The following is a 21,335-nucleotide window of genomic DNA, read 5'->3' as shown; positions in this document are numbered from 1 at the left end:
CGGGGACGGGTTGTTGTTCGCTAGGGTTTCGTCTTCAAATGACAGTGGTCAGTCATGTTGGGACTACTCGTAATTTTTCTTACCTGTGGGTCGCTACAAGTATATTCAGAGAAGTTGGGTAAGTACATGATTTTAAAGTTTAATGATTTGATTGCTATATCTAAGATTTCTAAAGACATCCCCCACCATATATACATGTATGGTTACTGGTGTACATTTTTGCTGTTAATAATTTTAAAATTATGTTCTTTAGTTAATACATATTGAAGATGATACTGTTCGTGTATAGTTAACGGACAAGGCGGGACGTAGCCCAGTAGTAAAACACTCGCTTGATGCGCGGTCAGTTTAGGATCGATACCCGTCAGTGAGCCCATTGGGATATATCACGTCCCAGCCAGTGCACTACGACTGGTATACAAAGACAGTGTTGTGTACTATCCTGTCTGTGGGATGGTGCATATAAAAGATCCATGGCTACTAATGGAAACATTTGGCGGGGTTTACTCTCTAAGATTATATGTCAAATTTATCATATGTTTGACATGCAACAGCCGATGATTAGTAAATCAATGTGCTCTAGTTGTGTCATTAAACAAAACACACTTCTTCAAAAAGAGCTGTCACAGGGAACGAGCTGTTGTCCATAAGGTTCTTGCCCTCACATGACACTGTATTTACTTGCGGGTTGCTATAGGTATCTTTAGAGATACATAAAGCTCTATAGTTTACTTGTTATGTTTGCAAACAACAACAACAACAACAACAATAACAACAATAACAATAATAACAATAACAATAATAACAACAACAACAACAACAACAACAACAATAATAATAATATTATTATTATTATTATTATTATTATTTTATTATTATTATTATTATTATTATATTATGATGATTATTATTATGACCCTAGCATTAGATTCGTTGTCGATTATGACAGCCCACAACAATGACTTTGACAAAAGCAAATCCGAGACCTATTATACGTGACATATTATTTCTATATATAGTACACACTGAGCATTTTTTAATGTTCATTTATTACGAATGACTGCACAAATTTCCTTAAAGGAATGGTCTCGAAAATGCACATTATTGCTTAATATCAACAAGTATATTATTATATTTAATTAATATAAAGGTTAAATGTGACGGCTATTATATATAATGTGGCAGCCAGTTTGTTCCATCGCAGTGAATATGCCCTCTGGTGAGCCAGTGGTTACGTAATACTTAACGTGTCATGTCGGGAATTGGTCTTAGAACTGAAGAAACAAGCATACCTGATTTTTGAGTGATGATGAAACAGGCATGCCCAGTAAGCCAGCAATAAGTATATATTATTTTTCAATACACAATAAACCGCCATTGTCAAAGTGGTCGTAATAACAGTATCATGTTTTGTCCATGCATTAACCTACGTACTGAAATGATAATCAGAGTGTTTTCTTAGTTAATTGGTCTATCGTGTAGTTGCCTCCAACTGTGATTTCTCATTGGCAAGTGAATATTTGGTTGGTAACCAGACGAGACAATTAATTACCGCCGTCTAGACACAAAAATTCGTACCGATATTATTAACATCACAGGGTATGGTGAAATAACCTGCCACCCCTAAAATGGTAATGCAGATTATCAGCCGTCATTCTTTATTACTGTAAATAATTATGTAAACCTCTTGACTTTCCCCATCTAAAATAACAGAACTGACCAATTACGTAGTCCCCCTAAAATGGTAATGCAGATTATCAGCCGTCATTCTTTATTGCTGTAAATAATTATGTAAACCTCTTGACTTTCCCATCTAAAATAACAGAACTGACCAATTACGTAGTCCCCCTAAAAAAGAAAATTATCACTTAAGTGGTCATTTTTGCTTCAACGTAGCATTTTTTCTTTTGCTTTTTTAAGAGAGAAAAATACTATAACCCCATTTTGTTCGGTTAAAGCAAATTGAAATATATTTAGTTAAATAGTTTATTACATGATCAAGTCATTTAAGCACGAAAATAAGTTGGAATGAAATGAAATGAAATGGTAGGAGCTGACGTGACTTCGTCCCAAGCTAGAGTACCGGACGCGATGAAAAAAAAAAACCGACCAAAAAAAACAAAAAAAAAACGGCTGCCCCCAGTTAACAGGAATAATCACGTTTTTTAATTAATTTGTTTTATTAACTCTAACAAATTACGCGTTTTTGATTTCTTAAAGTGTCAGCATGTGTTCGTGGTCCGGGTATGCACCTTTCAAACACATAATGCTCATATCTGACTTGTCCTCCCCTTTAAGTGATGCACTTTGTTCAATACAGTTATATATAGGACAGAGGAGTGTTTTACAACGGCAATAAAACTAGTTCAAAGGTATGATTTCTATTAAACAATAGAATGTCTTTTTAACTGGTTTAGATATATCAAAGGCATATTTAGTTGATGGAATAGCGCAATGATTACTCAGCCGTTGTTACGTGACAAAATAGAATAGGACTTTATTTGTTCGTTTGGTCGTCATTTGATATCATCAGAGAAATGTGTGTACTGTAGGACCGGCCTCGGTTGTGTCGTGGTTAAGCCACCGGCCTCGGTGGTGTCGTGGTTAAGCCACGGGCCTCGGTGGTGTCGTGGTTAAGCCACCGGCCTCGGTGGTGTCGTTGTTAAGCCACCGGCCTCGGTGGTGTCGTGGTTAAGCCACCGGCCTCGGTGGTGTCGTGGTTAAGCCACGGGCCTCGGTGGTGTCGTGGTTAAGCCACGGGCCTCGGTGGTGTCGTGGTTAAGCCACGGGCCTCGGTGGTGTCGTGGTTAAGCCACCGGTTTCGGTGGTGTCGTGGTTAAGCCACGGGCCTCGGTGGTGTCGTGGTTAAGCCACGGGCCTCGGTGGTGTCGTGGTTAAGCCACCGGTCTCGGTGGTGTCGTGGTTAAGCCACCGGCCTCGGTGGTGTCGTGGTTAAGCCACCGGCCTCGGTGGTGTCGTGGTTAAGCCACCGGCCTCGGTGGTGTCGTGGTTAAGCCACCGGCCTCGGTGGTGTCGTGGTTAAGCCACGGGCCTCGGTGGTGTCGTGGTTAAGCCACGGGCCTCGGTGGTGTCGTGGTTAAGCCACGGGCCTCGGTGGTGTCGTGGTTAAGCCACCGGTTTCGGTGGTGTCGTGGTTAAGCCACGGGCCTCGGTGGTGTCGTGGTTAAGCCACGGGCCTCGGTGGTGTCGTGGTTAAGCCACCGGTCTCGGTGGTGTCGTGGTTAAGCCACCGGCCTCGGTGGTGTCGTGGTTAAGCCACCGGCCTCGGTGGTGTCGTGGTTAAGCCACCGGCCTCGGTGGTGTCGTGGTTAAGCCACCGGCCTCGTTGGTGTCGTGGTTAAGCCACCGGCCTCGGTGGTTAAGCCACGGGCCTCGGTGGTGTCGTGGTTAAGCCACCGGTCTCGGTGGTGTCGTGGTTAAGCCACCGGCCTCGGTGGTGTCGTGGTTAAGCCACCGGTTTCGGTGGTGTCGTGGTTAAGCCACGGGCCTCGGTGGTGTCGTGGTTAAGCCACGGGCCTCGGTGGTGTCGTGGTTAAGCCACCGGTCTCGGTGGTGTCGTGGTTAAGCCACCGGCCTCGGTGGTGTCGTGGTTAAGCCACCGGCCTCGGTGGTGTCGTGGTTAAGCCACCGGCCTCGTTGGTGTCGTGGTTAAGCCACCGGCCTCGGTGGTTAAGCCACCGGCCTCGGTGGTGTCGTGGTTAAGCCACGGGCCTCGGTGGTGTCGTGGTTAAGCCACCGGCCTCGGTGGTGTCGTGGTTAAACCATCGGACATAAAGCTTGTAGGTACAGGGTTTCACAGCCCGGTACCAGCTCCCACTCAGAGCGAGTTTTAACGACTCAGTGGGTGGGTGTAGGACCACTACACCCTCTTCACTCTCACTAACAACTAACCCACTGTCCTGGACAGACAGCCCATATAGCTGAGGTGTGTGTCCAGGACAGCTTGCTTGAACCTTAATTGGATATAAGCACGAAAATAAGTTGAAATGAAATGAAATGTACTGTAGGAAAAAAGTCAATGAAGCGTTAAAATGAGAAGGATTAACTATCAAGTAAACGAACATGCAGGGATTTTGTTTTTTTCCCTTTTTTTTTTTTAATTCTTAATTTTTTATATGTTGACATTGGTACAGTTTATATACATATAGAATACTGAACGAGCTTGCCTGTCATACCATTTTTATGAAACGAGTGAACAGTTTTGGTATCTGACGAGCGAAAGCGAGTCAAATACCAACACTGTTCACGAGTTTCATAAACATGGTCTGACAGGCAAGCTAGTTTAGTATTTTATTTGTTACAAACCAACTGTAAACGATCCGCAACGCAGAAGTAAGCAGATGTCGAGACCGACTACATGTTATTTTTCTGCGAATTGGGTCAGCGAGTGATCTACGTCACACTCACGTCACGCCAATATTACACTAGTTAGATATTGAGTGATTGTTATGACATGAGTAATATCTTACACTGGTGTGTAATAAACATACTTATTAAATATGTCAATTTCATTTTCAATCCTAAAGAGAAAGCCATTGGTTGCCATTATTCTGTTGAGAACTTTTGTTATTGAAAATATCTGTGAGATTTGTTTCATAAATATTATGTGTTTTTCTATATTAGTGGAGTGTATGTGTGTGTGTGTGTGTGTGTGTGTGTGTGTGTGTGTGTATGTGTGTCTGTGGTGTGTGTGTGCAATCATTGTTTATTATTGCATACGATATAAATAATAGTTTACAAACGTTTGTTTGTTGTTTTGTATGTGTGTGTGTGTGTGTGAGAGAGAGAGAGAGAGAGAGAGAGAGAGAGAGAGAGAGAGAGAGAGAGAGAGAGAGAGAGAGAGAGAGAGTTTGGTGTGTGTGTGTGTGTGTGTGTGCGTGAGAGAGAGAGACAGAGAGAGAGAGAGAGAGAGAGAGAGAGAGAGAGAGAGAGAGAGAGAGAGAGAGAGTTTGGTGTGTGTGGCATGTGTGTGTACGTATGTATTTGTGTACGCAGATGTCTCTCTGTGTGTGTGTGTGTGTGTACGTATATGTGTACGTGTGTGCACGTACGTGTGTGTACGCATGTGTGTACGTATGTGTGTGTACGTATGTGTGTGTACGTACGTGTATATGTGTGTATGTACGTGTGTGTGTCTGTACGTGTCTGTGTGTGTGTCTATGTGTGTATGTGTGTGTGTGTGTGTCTGTGTGTGTGTGTATGTATGTGTGTGTGTGTGTGTCTGTGTGTGTGTGTGTGTATGTGTGTGTGTATGTGTGTGTGTGTGTGTGTGTGTGTGTGTGTGTGTGTGTGTGTGTGTGTGTGTGTGTGTGTGTGTGTGTGTGTGTGTGTGTGTGTGTGTGTGTGTGTGTGTGTGTGTGTGTGTGTGTGTGTGTGTTAGCCTGCTTGGTGGTTTATTTTGATGTTTCTATATTTTTGTGTTGTTTGTTGTGTGTTGGGGGTGGTGGTGGTGGTCGTGCTGGGGATGGTTTTATTCTTTTTACTAATTGCTGAAATGTTCATCCTCTAATCGCGTGTTTGGTTCTATAACTGCGTATTCTGCAAATGTTGTACATATCAATAGATCAACAAATATATAGGATATTAAATATCAGTACAGGCCTAGAATGTAATTGTCGAAACTGTCTGACGTCACTTAGGCTACTCTTTCCAATGAACCGATATGAAAGGACTATCCTGAGTTTTTAGGCATTTTGAAATGGTTTTCGGCAAATAAAATAGTTTTACATTGTTAAAATTAAAATTCACTTTCATGTTCTTACATAGAACATGAATATCTCTATAACCAATAGACATCTGGACATGGTGGTATGTACTAACCCTGTCTGTGGGATGATGCATATAAAAGATCCCTTGCTGCTAATCGAAAAGAGTAGCCCATGAAGTGGCGACAGCGGGTTTCCAATCTCAATATCTGTGTGGTCCTTAACCATATGTCCGACGCCATATAACCGTAAATAAAATGTGTTGAGTGCGTCGTTATTTACATTTCCTTCCTTCCTTCGTAATGTTTCGTAGTGTCTCAATATATATTTTTATCTGAAACCATTTTGTACGTACGAATGCATTATTTCTTCGACAGCCAGACAAAATTTGAAATATTTCGACCGAAGGTCATTCCAAATTTATCTATCTATGTACTGGGTTTTTTATATTTAAAATACGTTAAGGTAAGATAGTGGTTTTATGGGTGCATCATGTCATCCAAACTTTGTTCAAGCAACCATTTCAGGGGCCTAATTCACTAAACTCTCGCAACTTTGCGATCTCGCAGTGCAGTGCTAAAAGACTTGCAAAGAGGGTGCTTTGTTGTCTAGCAGAGGCTAAGAGACCTTTGTGAATAAGGCCCCAGGTGTGGGAGGGTTCGACTAGGTATTTGCTTGGACCTTTTGGATATTAAGTTGTTTTATATACCGAGCTTTATATGGGGTTCCAGAGGCATGCTCTCCGGAAATTTGGAACTCTCTGAAAGCCTAACCTGCGTTTTCCTGGCACATGGAACTTAAAATAAAACGATATTTTAAAACTCCGATTTTCGACTATTTTGTATTCTTGTTATTAAGGCTATTTTGTTTTTAAAGTTTCAAGACAATGAAATTCTAGGACACATCAGGAGTTACGGGTATTGATACGGGGTTTTGACCTGAGGTATATTTTAAATATTTTCGACAATTACTTATTATAATCCTAGGTACGTGTGCCTCAAAACTATGACCTTTAATGATGAACATATTTGTGAAAAACAAAACACATTACGTCCTTACAAATCATCATGAATCACTACCAACACACGCAGCCAAGAATAGCCCTACAGGTGTAGTCCTCAAACTTTTTCAGCAAAACTATTCCATAAGGTATTGCATCCTATTTCATTTGTGTCACTGATTCGTCATATCATCAAAGTGACATCTACATGTTGGTCATAAAACATTTTGAAATACTCGGAAATAACCGGCATAATAAAGCAACTTCTATGCCAAAATGACAGAAGAATATTGCTTAACACATATAGAAGCCAGTGTCGATTTGAATCTCTATATAAAGATAAGGAGTTTTTGGCAGAAGCTACCTTTCGATCAAATAAGTCAAATCAACCAATTAGCTCCATTTTCAATTTTGATGAACCATTAAAAATTATGCGTCAACATTACCTTAAACAAATACGCAACGTTTTTTAATTGGCTTTAATCCTACGGGACATTTGCAAATTCAAGAGCACAAAAAAAAAAAACCTCGCCCGCTACCGACCATGATCGGTCTGCTTGTGCTCCTTGCACGTGCCAGCGCGCCCGACCCCCTCTTCCATCCACACCAAACCTTTTACTGTCCTAAACGGAGGAGCAGGTAAAAGTCGACACATGTGGCCATGACAGTCGTGTGCTACAACAGTTTGTTCTGAATGTGCACGTTAAAACCTACAACCTGACCTGACCTGACCTGACCTGACCTAACAGGATTACTTTCTTCGATTCAATTCTTTATTTCAGCCTTGAACCAGAGGTTCATCGGCACAAAACAACAGGATACACATTTCAAACGGAGTCTAATGCACGCAGGCATTAATGAACTGTTGACAATATAGTACAATATAATATTTGAAGTAATTTTAGTTTTACTTTCTGTTGTTAACCTTTTATTTCTAACTTTGGTTCATAAATCAATGGAAGGTGAACTGTTGTCATTGTCATGTAATTATCCAATGCTACGAGGTCATCAATATAGCGGAAAGTACAATGGGTTTTTTTTTTTGCTACATGTAGGTTCCCTTTACCAGATTAGTTAGAAATTCTGAATCATGTACACTGCAGCTTTCGTATAGGGAGTGCTAAGTGACGAAGACGAGCAAATATATATATATATATAATATATATATATATGTATATTTTTTTATATAGGAGAGTTGCAACAGTTACAATCAAGCATTTGTGAACTATTAAAAAAAGAAACGGAAAAAAAAGGACGAAAAAATGGACCTCATACTGATGTATGATATGATAATTTCAGGCCCTAATCTTTCCGCGAAATTATCGTTTTCTTCGCTGAAAGTCGGTCCAAGTTGTCCAGTTATTAGCTGTAGTGGTGAGTCGAAATCGCCGTAAGATGTTGAACAGAATCCGATTTCTAAAACGAAATCACACAACAGACGTCAAGACCTCGACTTGTTTAGTGCCATAGCTCACTTGACACCTGGTCGCTGTGTCGGTCCGTGTTTTTAATTACGGTTATATGGCGTCGGACATATTGCTAATGCTAGCGTCAGACTGTCAGCTACCAGCAGAGAGTTGGGCAACTCGACGATTACGTTGTAATTTCCCCGACTTACGACGGGTGCATTCAGATTTACAACGATAATCGAGTTGTAGGAGCGCTCAGACTAGCAACTGGACAGTCGTAGAAGTCAGGAGGTCGGCAAATTGACCGACTGTTGGTAGTCTGAGTTTAGCATTAGAAATATGTCCGACGCCATATAATCGAAATTAAAATGTGCCAAGTATGTCGTTAAATAAAACATTCTTTTTGTTTCTTCCTTCTTTGAAAACATGCCTACAAAGTTCTACGTTACATCTTGAGCAGCGATACCAGCCTGTATAATTGAGGTCTATATATGTTCAAGAGAGTAGGCAATCACGGTCGCTTGCTAGATTAAAAAAATATATATATTAATAATAAAAAATCATTTTGTGCCTAACGTTGGAGGAGGGGCAGGATTTAGTTCAGTCGGTTGAGTGCTCGCTTGAGGTGCCTGCGTCGCAGGATCGAACCACCTCGGTGGATCCATTCAATTGATTGGATTTGTTCTTGTTCCACAACTGGACAAAGGCCGTGGTATGTGCTTTCCTGTCTGTGGGAAAGTGCATATAAAAGATCGCTTTCTGCATCAACGGGTTTCCTCTGATGACTACGAGTATATCAAAGGCCGTGGTATGTGCTATCCTGTCTGTGGGGTGGCGCCTATAAAATATCCCTTGCAACTAATGGTAAAAAACATAGCATGTTTCCTCTCTATGACTGTCAAAATTACTATATGTTTGACATCCAGTAGTCGATGATTAATTAATAAATGTGCTCCAGTGGTGTCGTTAAACAAAACATACTTTAATGTTGTTAAAATGTGATATTACTGCTTAAATATGCTACTAACGATATTTCTAGCTAAGACTTTCTGTCACTGATATTTAGCCAATCCACATTATTACACACCTACCGGTTTCAGAAAATGCATAATATATATTTCTTACCCAACAGGTATTTGGATTAATTCATCCGCTGAACAAGTCGACTTTAGATATACGATAATCACAGTAAAAACCTGGTGGGAGGCGGCGTACTCGGGGTGTGCTGGCGTGGGCGGAAGATTGGCGATAAGCGGAACAACAAACGACGAGGTGTGGCGTAAAATGGAGTCTGGTAGATCTTACTGGATGGGAGCTTTGGAAACCTTTTCTCCTTGGATCTGGACAGGTAATGGTTTAAAATAAAGAATTGTTTTGTTCAACGACAAAACTGGAGCGCATTCATTAATTAGTAATCATCGGCTACTGCAAGGGCGGATCCAACAGAGGGAACCTGGAGACCTATATTCCCGCAAAAAAAAAGAAAAAAAAAAAAGAAAGATTTTGTTTAATGACACCACTAGAGCACATTGATTTATTAATCATCGGCTGTTGGATGTCAAACATTTGCTAATTATGACTCGTGGTCACCAGATGAAGGAAGAAAGGAAATAGTTTATTTAACGACGTACTCAACACATTTTATTTACGGTTATATGGCGTCGGACATATGGTTAAGGACCACACATATATTGATGGAGAAAACCCGCTGTCGCCACTTCATGGGCTACTCTTTTCGATTAGCAGCAAAGGATCTTTTATATGCACCATCCCATAGACAGTCATGGTGCTCCGGCGAGAAATAGCCTAATGGGCCAACTGACGGTGGGGGGGGGGGGGGGGGGGGGGGGGGGGGGGGGGGGGGGTCACTCACATTACACCAGGGCCTTGCAATATGAACTGCCATTTCATCATGGCAGTTTTTGAACGATGGATTTTTGCCGTTGGCTGAATAGACTGATTTTTCATTTTGTTTTATTTTGTTACCGGCCCAGTTTTGTTATGGAGCGACAGGCACCTTCCCCTGCTAAGGCTATTTTAGATGTTATTATGCATGCATTTTGTGAAAATGTACAGTGTATGTTTTTACACACACACACACGCACGCACGCAGGCAGGCACGTACATAGAGAGAGAGAGAGAGAGAGAGAGAGAGAGAGAGAGAGAGAGAGAGAGAGAGAGAGAGAGAGAGAGAGAGAGAGAGAGAGAGACACGCACACACACATATAGTGAGAGAGAGAGAGAGAGATAGAGAGAGAGAGAGAGAGAGAGAGAGAGAGAGAGAGAGAGAGAGAGAGAGAGAGAGAGAGAGAGATTATTATTATTATATTTATTATATTATTATTATTAATATCATTATTATTGTCATTTTTTTATTATTATTATTATTATCAGTAGTAGTAGTAGTAGTAGTAGTAGTAGTAGTAGTAGTAGTAGTCTTAATAATAATCACAGTAATAATAATAATAATAATAATAATAATAATAATTTTTTATTTCCAGAAGACAACACACCATTATTCCAACACGCCCAAGACCACGATGTTTCCGTATATAGTAGCAAAAACTATAGGACGATACAGAGGAACAACGCCTTTGCCTGTTATCAGATTTGTCGTACGAGAAGAATCGGCTTGCGGGTATATTAAATATTCAGCCACGTTTTAGCTTAGACCCAAAACACACGGAAACCGGCTTCGCGTTTGGCTAGTATTGCGATATCAAAGTCTAGAGCATGTTCTACATCGTCTGTTGCCAAAGCTGAAGTTTCTAGGGGCTAAGTGGTACAGCGCTCGCCTGATGTGCGATCGATCTAGGTTCGATCCCCGTCGGTGGGCCCATTGGGCTATTTCTCGTTCCAGTCAGTGCTCCACAACTGGTGTAACAAAGGCTATGGTATGTACTATCCTGTCTGTGGGATGGTGCATATAAAAGATCCCTTGCTGCTAATCGAAAAGAGTAGCCTATGAAGTGGCGACAGCGGGTTTCCTCCCTCAATATCTGCGAGGTCCTGAACCATATGTCCGACGCCATATAACCATAAATAGAATGTGTTGAGTGCGTCGTCAAATAAAACATTTCCTTCCTTCCTTCACTGCGTTTCTAGTACGACTGGGACCATATTCAGCAGATCTAGACGCAGACCCAGCTTGGGTGAGTTTAGTATCAATGTTGCATAATGGTCACAAATATTCATTGTTCTTGTGGAATGTACAAATTATACCTCCAATTACATATGCACAAAATTTACAACAGGTTGTTCTGAATATGCACGTTAAAACCTATGACCTCACCTGACCTAATGCCCTCAATAAAGGTTACATGTTTTTTGGTTATAATAATTCTAGTTCTTTGCCACGTTGTCTTAGAAAATCACTGACACAACGTAAAATTAGCGTTATATATGCATGTTGCAGATTATGTGCATGATGGGAATGATTAATTTTGAAACAGTTTTGTCCTAAACTGTGGGTTAGGTAACAGTCACAAATGTCTTATTTTAAAATTGAAGAACCGAGTTAGAACAAAGTGTGGTGCTTAACAATGAATAAGCAATTACTCAATTAACAATGACTCAAATGTTCTCAGCCTAACTAGAACAAGCCTACCTGTTACTTTCCAAGGTAGTCCTCGTGCGGGTCCGCAATTTGTTTTACCAACGGTGCCGTAGAACCTAGATATCTCTGATGAAGAAGCGGAAATGACACCATTATGAGTTGCGTAGTGCCTTCCAGCTAACTCCTTTCTGAGTTATGGTATAGATGGAAGCCAGACGGTGCAACATCAGAGGAAAAGGTTGTGTGATAGATAAGCTGGAAGCTACATTCATGACGACCACAGTTGTGTGAACAGGTGTTTTGCCGTGATATAACAGAACACCTTTCGTGAAATATATTTGACAACAACAGAGATGTTTCGGAATCTTTTAAATTCCACCCCGAATAAAGTTTGAAGTTTAGACAAAAAACTTGGTTTCTATACAACATTTTAAAATATACTTACCTTGATTTTTGTATTGTCTTCTATTGTATGTTTACCATATCTCTTTATATACTGTTTTGACATAATTATACAATTTGTATTTTTATGGAAATAATCTTATTGATGTACTTACAGCTAATAGCCGATCTCTATTTATGTTCACGGGTATCGTTAAACATTAATTAATTAATTAATTAATTAATTAATTAATTCTTCGTTATTCATCATATTCTGATATTTTTCTTGCGAGATGCTTACTTTACTGGTCAGTTAATTAGCCGCTGGCCTTGCATAACCATGCCATGCTATCATGTCATGCTATCATGTCATGTCCCTGTCTATTCTAGTTGAGAATGTTTTTACCCCTTTGAACTAACTTGTAGGTAACCCGGGTGACGTGCGATGGGTTGGAGGATCGATTGCCCAAGGAGATATTGTTGTAAACTATTTTTATTTCTCATCCCAACCAGTTTGTCAGCACTGTAGCATCTGTTTTTTTGTGTGTGTGTTTTGTTTTATCCATATCACTAGATCACAATGACTAATTGATTATCAGCTATTGTATGTCCACTGGTGCATCAAATCCGTAGTATCGTCTTCCCCGTGTGTAACAATGAGCAACGACCACCCTTGTTTAAATACATCCATTAAGTATTTACGTTATGACACTATTCAATCAAGGAACGATACGTAGTCCAGTGGTAAAAGCGCTCGCTTGATGCGCGGTCGGTCTAGGATCGATCCCCGTCAGTGGGCCCATTGGGCTATTTCTCGCTCCAGCAAATGCACCACGACTGGTACATCAAAGGTCGTAGTATGTGATATCATGTCCCTCAATATCTGTGTGGTCCTTAAGCATATGTCCGACGCCATATAACCGTAAATTAAATGTGTTGAGTGTGTTGTTAAATAATCAATTTCCTTCCTTCTATTCAATCATTTATTTCCAGGGAAACCGGTGTTATTGTTCTGTGGCAAATCCAGGATCCGCTATGTCTCTCAGAATGGATAACATCAGATGTCCAGGAACGTACCAGGAATACTGTGGCGGACAAAACACAGTATCCATATACGAAATTAGTATGTGATTTCAGTGATATTATTGCTATATATTCAAGGATATCTTTAGCAGAAAGGACAACCATTACCTTCTTATGGGCTATTCGTATTGTTTATATAAAGGGGCGGGACGTAGCCCAGTGGTAAAGCGCCCGTTTGATGCACGGTCGGTGTTGGATCGATACCCATCGGTGGGCCCATTGGGCTATTTCTCATTCCAGCCAGTGCAGTACAACTTGTATATTAAAGGCCGTGGTATGTACTATTCTGTTTGTGGGATGGTGCATGTAAAAGACCCCTTGCTGATAATGGAATTTTTTTTAGCGGGTTTCCGCTCTAAGATTACATAATATAATATTACCAAAATATTTGACATCCAATAGCCGTTAAACAAAACACTTTTTTTTATTATATACATGCTTTAACAAATATTATTATTGTTATTATCAAGGGCGGGACGTAGCTCAGTGGTACAGCACTCGCTCGATGCGCGGTCGGTCTAGGATCGATCCCCGTCAGTGGGCCCATTGGGCTATTTCTCGCCCCAGCCAGTGCACCACGACTGGTATATCAGAGGCCGTAGTATGTGATATCCTGTCTATGGGATGGTGCATATAAAAAATCCCTTGCTGCCAATCGAAAAGAGTAGCCCATGAAGTAGTGACAGCGGGTTTCCTCCATCAATATGTCCGACGCCATATAACCGAAAATAAAATGTGTTGAGTGCGTCGTAAAATAAAACATTTCCTATTATTATTTTTACTACTAATACTGATACTACCTGGATGTAACTCGTGTTTCACCACTAGAGCACATTGATTAATGAATAATCGGCTATTGGATGTAAAAAATTTGGTAATTCTAACACATTCAGAGGAAACATTTTCCCATTAGCAGCAAAGACAGGAAAGCACATACCACAGCCTTTAAACAGTTGTGCATTGGTTGGAACGAGACAAACCCAATCAATTGAATGGATCCACTGAGGTGGTTCGATCCTGCAACGCAAGCACTTCAAGCGACCACTCAACCGACTGAGCTAAAACCTTTATTAGCCGAGAATATATACACGACAGTATCACTCCTGTCTTCAAGTCATGGCGGCGACCATGTCGATTGTATTTATGGAATTCATTTTTTTTTACACAATATTTAGCACGATGTGTGTACGGTATGAGTGCAAAAAAGATCATTGAGAAGTGCGGCATCGGGCTAGTCCAACGTTTGTTGCCAACAGTGCAGACCAAAAGAGAAGCGATCAGAAGCGTATTATATGATGATGATGATGATGATGATGATGATGATGATCATGATCATGATGATAATAATAATAATAGAAAAAACATCCCCACAATTTGAAAAAAGAAGAAAAAAAGAGAACAAAATAGAAAATAGAATAAGAAAAGACCTGCACCCACAACCCACACGTCAACTATTCTGAAATCCAGCTTGTTAATCATACTGGGGGCGGTCGGTTTGGGATCGATCCCCGTTGGTAGACCCATTGGGCTCTTTCTCGTTTCAGCCAGTGCACCACGTCTGGCATATCAAAGGCCGTGGTATGTGCTATCCTGTCTGTGGGATGGTGCATATAAAAGATCCCTTGCTACTAATTGAAACATGAAGCGGGTTTCCTCTCTATGACTGTCAAAAGAACCATATGTTTGACATCCAGTAGCCGATGATTCATAAATTAATGTGTTCTAGTAGTGTCGTTAAACAAAACAAACAAAACATGGTTAATCATACATTATTACATTAATTATCAGTCACCTTGTACGATGATCAATAAACGTTGTTTGAAAACTTACCAGTAACAATGTAGGTATATTTGTTTCGCTCATATTTTCAGCACTACCAAAACCCTTGCGTCTACATGCAATTGATACAATTCCCGGAGATCATAACTGTGGTTACTTAGATCACCACAAGATAAACAATGTCACCGAACTTCTCTTTCAAAGCTGTAACTCTTTTCAGGCTTATCGCATTTGTGATGGTACGTATGAATATTCCGTCTTTAGTTATCTTTGTTTTTGTTTGTTTTGTTTTGTTTTGTTTTGTTTGTATACTAAAATATAAATATAGGTTATTACCAGTGTGTGTGTGTGAGAGAGAGAGAGAGAGAGAGAGAGAGAGAGAGAGAGAGAGAGAGAGAGAGAGAGAGAGAGAGAGAGAGAGAGAGAGAGAGAGAGAGAGAGAGAGAGAGAGAGAGAGAGAGAGAGAGAGATTGAGAGAGAGAGAGAGACAGAGAGAGAGAGAGAGAGAGAGAGAGAGAGAGAGAGAGAGAGAGAGAGAGAGAGAGAGAGAGAGAGAGAGAGAGAGAGAGAGAGAGAGAGAGAGAGAGAGAGAGAGAGAAAGAGAGAGAGAGACTTTCCTTGGGTCGAATACACCGCGCACAACGCTCGAACCAAAAACGAAGTCCTGAGTTACATTTACATGATATTGACCAAATGGTTCGATCGAACTACCCGATGGGTCGAACACTTTCTCAAGCACCGACGGGGTTCGAGCCAATGGGATTCAACTCGGTGTGTGTGTGTGTGTATGTGTGTGTGTGTGTGTGTGTGTGTGTGTGTGCGTGTTTGTATGTATGTGTGTTGTGCGTGTGTGTGTGCGTTTTTGTGCGTGTGTGTGTATGTGTTTGTGCGTGTGTGTGTGTGTGCGTTTGTGCGTGTGTTTGTGCGTGTGTGTTTGTGCGTGTGTGTTTTTACTGGTGTGTACGTGTGCGTGTGTATATATGCCTATATATGGGTGTGTATACGAAGCATCTTGATTTAAAACAACAAAATTATGATTTCAATTATTTCCGTTACAACATGTTTTTACATGTTGTATTGTTTCTTTTCCAGAACAGAATTTTCAAACAAAAGACATTACCTGCAATGGCGATATTTGTATTTCGAAGAAATCGAAGTCCAACTGGCACGGTGCGGATATTGCTTGTGGTAATAAACTAATAAAAGTCACAAACAACACTGTACCCAATTTATACAGTCTTTTACGTCCGAGGTACACACACCAGTTTTGGATCGGTCTCCAACGACGTAAAGAATGGCGATGGCTTGATGGTATGTTGAACGTTAAAATCAGTCCACAAGTACTGTTAACACTGTTTAACAATCTTTGTTCTTTTATCATGATTTCTTACATTGCCCTCCGCATCCCCTCTCTCCGCCTCACCTCTCTCACACTCTGCCACTCCATGCCTCTGTCTCTCTCAATACATATCTCTCCCTCGCACTATCCCCCCCCCCCCCTCTCTCTCTCTCTCTCTCTCTCTCTCTCTCTCTCTCTCTCTCTCTCTCTCTCTCTCTCTCTCTCTCTCTCTCTCTCTCTCTCTCTGTTCCATCCATAGATCACCAATAAAAATTATACCAGTTTTAATATATTTATATATAAAAATGTTTGGGTTTTTTATCTATATATATTTTACCGTTGTACCAAATATTAATACCTAAAATATCATCCATATTTCGTGGGTGTTGGTTTGGTGTATGTGTACCAAGCTATTTATATGTGTCATCAAAATGTATTTCGTATTCGTTCAAGTTTACCAGCAATGAAATAGTCGCCGTGTATGACGAAATGGACTGTAGATATACATGCTTATCAGAGGCATTATTTTTAACTGAAAGAAAATGTTTTATAGAATATTTTTTCGTTCACTCTTTTTGATTATTCACCAGTTATTTACGAATGTTCGATAACCCACCACCTGTTTGCGTTTTGACCAGCTATCAGACCCTGCTCCGGTCAGGTCAGGTCAGGTCAGGCCATTGGGTTTTACGTGCACATTCAGAACAAGCTGTTGTAGCGCACGCCTGTCGTGGGCACAAGAGCCGACCTTGGCCGGCTCCTCCGTCCATGACAGGAAAGGTGTGTGTGTGGTGGGGGGGGGGGGGGGCGCCTGCACTGGCAGATGCAAGGGAGCACCAGCAGCCCGACCAGGTCGGTAGATAAAATAATAAAATTCTAGATCGCTGCTTTAACAAGACTTATATATTCCCCCCCCCCCCCCCCTTACCGGACACCCTCGTGACCAAGTAAAATATCCGGTGTGTAGAGGTATTAGGTTTAGAGAGGTTAAGTGCTGTAATGATTTTAAAAAAAGATCATGACAATTTTGGGGGGTTTGGGGGGAATTGTGGTTCACAGAGGGTCCGGTTTTGAGAGGTTTCACTATATATATATATATATATATATATATATATATATATTATATATATATATTATATAGATATAATACATACATACATACATACATACATACATACATACATACATATATATATATATATTTGTTGCAGGTTCCTTGGCCAACGTAATGGGTATCAATGGAAGCGAGTGTCTTATATGGTGGCATAATAACCGAGGGCGTTGGATATGGTATACCAACTGTGATTCACCAGGATCGGCTGTCTGTCAATTATGTAATCGATTATGAAATTTAATAGACTGAGAGACAAATAGGCGCGTGGGCGGAGAGACGGATGGACAGACAGGCCGACAAACACATATATGGGGATGGAAGGATGGAGATAGAGAGCGAAATAGAGAGATAACAAGAAAGAGATAAACGAGAGAGAGAGAGAGAGAGAGAGAGAGAGAGAGAGAGAGAGAGAGAGAGAGAGAGAGAGAGAGAGAGAGAGAGAGAGAGAGAGAGAGTGATTGAGTGAGATAAATGTGAGAGAGAGCGAGAGTGAGAGAGAGAGAGAGACAGAGAGAGAGAGAGAGAGAGAGAGAGAGAGAGAGAGAGAGGAGAGAGAGAGAGAGAGAGAGAGAGAGAGAGAAGAGAGAGAGAGAGGAGAGAGTGAGTGAGTGAGTGAGTGAGTGAGTGAGTGAGAGAGAGGAGTGAGTGAGTGAGTGAGTGAGTGAGAGAGTGAGAGAGAGAAAAAGAGAGAGTGAAAGAGAGACAGGGACAGAGACACAGAGAGAGAGAGAGAGAGAGAGAGAGAGAGAGAGAGAGGGGGGGGGGGGAGAGACTACGAGAACGGTAGGACAGTAGCTGTTATTCAATTTTCGTTGTTAGCTAGCAGTTAGCGGAATTATACTCAGCAAAATTAAACAAGGGCTAGTAGACTTATGGCCAGTTTTCGCTTGTGTTATGTTACCAAGTTTTGATTTCTAATCGTCGTTTTAGTAACTACTGACCAGTGATGCATACATAAGAAAAAAAGAAAAACATATATACTGGCCCTAAATTATTATGTTGAGTACATTTGCAATATGAGCTAAATGATTTAAGCCTATATCTATTATTATTATTATGCTGATGATATTGTTATTTTTGTTGAAAGCGTTAAAGGTCTCCAACATTTTTGAATATTTTACATCAATATAACACCAAAGGGAGTTTCTGTCTCAATATTACAAAAACTAATATTGTAGTTTATTGCTTGATAATGTAAACCAGTTGACGTATTTAGGTTTAACATTTAATTATAATTGTAAATTTCCTCCTGCTATTAAAATAATCACAGACCAATCGACAGAAAGCCATGTATGCATTTAAAAGAAATACTAACCATTTAATTTTGAATTTATGGACTTCTTTATCGCTGTTTAATATGTACATTTCAAGTACTTTGTATTACTATTGTGAAATACGGGCATACTATAAAGCTGATTCAATAGAAAAGTTACATTTAGATTTTTGTTCACACGCCTTGAAGTTCTCTCACAAAGCACAAACTCTACTGGAAGATCCGAGAGACAGTTATGTAACATAAGCAATGTCAACTCTATCGGGAGACCTGTGTGTCATTCACCCAAGAGTTCTGACTTGTATATTATCTGTATCACCATGTTGTTAATTCATTAATCACGTTTCATGTTTGGAAAGTACAATACAAGAAACTACATCACCAACTTGAGATTTCTGTTTCTTCATTAACATTCGTAAATTACGCTGTGTTAGTATGTTAAAATACTGGTTCAAATTATCCATGGAGTCAGGAGCATTTTGGCAAGCGATGCGGAAAACGAGACTTGTTATTGCGAATATATATATATATTTATATATATATATATATATATATATATATATATAGATATATATATATATATATATATATATATATATATATATATATATATATATAAACGGTTAACGTTTTTAGAATTTGTTTTATTGATAATTCATACATATTGTAAAAGGTATACGTAGATACCAAACAATAGTGAATTGCGTTTTAGACAAGCCTGGGCCCGGTAACATAAAGCATTCGTAACACTTACGTCAGACGTACACCATTGATAATGTGTTGTGTACGTCTGACGTAAGTGTTACGAGTGCTTTGTGTTACGGGGCCCTGGACCTTTAATACAAATAATTGTATATTACGTACTACCTATGATGAATTCAGGTCTAAATAGGATCAGGATAATACTTGGGCAGTGTGTAAATAACCATTTCCACATGGTTGTCAGCTTTTAACATTTTGGTTTAATCAGAACTAAAAAAAAAATCATATTGGCCTCCTGACTAGTGTTATGGCAGAGAATTATAGATCAGTGCAAGCAAAATCTTACCGGCATATTACAAACATCGACTAAATGTTCTTATCTTTATACATTCTTAGTAATGGATATGACATTACAGAACTACCTTATAAAATCTATTCCAGATTTGTATAAAAGGCGCATCACAAGAATTCGATTGTCTTCACATAGCTTAGCTATTGAAAGGAAAGGAAATGTTTTATTTAACGACGCACTCAACACATTTTATTTACGGTTATATGGCGTCGGCTTTGCTATTGAAGTTGGGCGTTATAATAATAATGATAAACGAAATAGAGTTTGCGTATTTTATCATCTTGGAAATATTAAAGATGAGTTTCATTCTGTATTATGTTATCCATTTTTAAAATGATTTAAGAGTTTATATATTAAAAATTAGTATAGAGTATCTATGTTCAAAATAATACAGTTGCTAAGTATCAATAATATATGTTGAAGGTATTAAAAAAACAAAAACAACCTATGTCATTGTTACTTGGAGACAAAGTTGACCTGCACATATTCTATTATATTCTCTTTTGATTGTGATAATGCTATTTTTATGTTCCAGCATGTTATTTGTATTTATAACTGATGAGCTGTTATTGCTCAAAATTTCTATAAAGAATTGAATTGCAAATATCGACCAGTTAGATTAGAAAATAGAACGATAACTAAGATTCTGATGTTATGTACGAATTATATACTATTTTAGACAAACGAACCACAACCACAGCCACATTGAGCACCACAACACCAACCACTACGACAACACCTACGTCTTCAGCGTCACAGAAAACCATTTTACAGAGTTCTGAAAAACCGACCACAAACAGAAATGGCAGTTCGTCTGAAACGCCAGGAACAAAATCGAAGAAGAGCGCCAGTAACAATGAATTGGACCCAGACACATCTAACGGCGACGCAGGTTAATCATTTTAGTATTTTTATAATATATATATATATATATATATATATATATATATATATATATATATATATATATATATATATATACTGACACACAATGAAAACGCAAAAACAAATTTTCATTGCAAATAACGACAAACTATTAATGAATTGATGGATAAAGTAATATGACATTAATGACTGGTATTCATGAGATACATTCACATGGAAACATGGCCAGTTATCATCAGTAATCGAGTTGCATTCGTAATCGAAAAGTTCAAACCCCCCCCCCCCCCCCCCCCCATATCAAGGTCAGTATCTGGTGTGTCCACCATTGGCCCGTGAGCATGCGTGAAGACGACGGGGAAAGGATTGGCACAAACATCTCAAATAAGCCACAGGAATATTCGTCCACTCCTCCTACAATGCCTGTGCAAGCTCAGCGACGTTACGCGGTGGTGGCTGGCGGTGACGTACACGACGTCCTAACTCACCCCACATGTATTCAATTGGGTTCAAATCCGGTGAAACGGCGGGCCAGTTCATAACGGTGATACCGGCTTGTTGCAGGAATGCCTGGGTAATTTTTGCAGTATGTGGACGAGCATTGTCTTGTTGAAACAGAAGGGAACCTCCTGGTCTTCGATGACGGCGCAAAAGTGGCTGGAGAACTGGTCTTAGAATAACGTCAACATAACGCTGGGCTGTAAGGGCATTGTGGACAATGATAAGATCACTCCTGAAA

The 21,335-nt window shown here is 40.0% G+C and overlaps 1 protein-coding gene across 1 annotated transcript in view; it reads left to right on the top strand.

Annotated features, from left to right (window-relative positions):
- LOC121385366 overlaps positions 1–21,335 on the top strand; it is a 27,551-nt gene continuing 6,216 nt past the window's right edge. Inside the window, exons 1-8 of the mRNA XM_041516024.1 lie at positions 1–118; positions 9,268–9,483; positions 10,637–10,773; positions 13,066–13,195; positions 15,027–15,173; positions 16,027–16,245; positions 17,485–17,607; positions 20,394–20,606. Coding sequence (XP_041371958.1) covers positions 55–118; positions 9,268–9,483; positions 10,637–10,773; positions 13,066–13,195; positions 15,027–15,173; positions 16,027–16,245; positions 17,485–17,607; positions 20,394–20,606 — 1,249 coding nt within the window. The 5' untranslated portion in view covers positions 1–54. The remainder of the gene's footprint in view (positions 119–9,267; positions 9,484–10,636; positions 10,774–13,065; positions 13,196–15,026; positions 15,174–16,026; positions 16,246–17,484; positions 17,608–20,393; positions 20,607–21,335) is intronic.

The sequence above is a fragment of the Gigantopelta aegis genome, chromosome 11 (genome assembly GCF_016097555.1).
Source record: "Gigantopelta aegis isolate Gae_Host chromosome 11, Gae_host_genome, whole genome shotgun sequence".
Lineage (NCBI taxonomy): Eukaryota > Metazoa > Mollusca > Gastropoda > Neomphalida > Peltospiridae > Gigantopelta > Gigantopelta aegis.
This window is presented reverse-complemented; position numbering and strand designations above follow the sequence as displayed.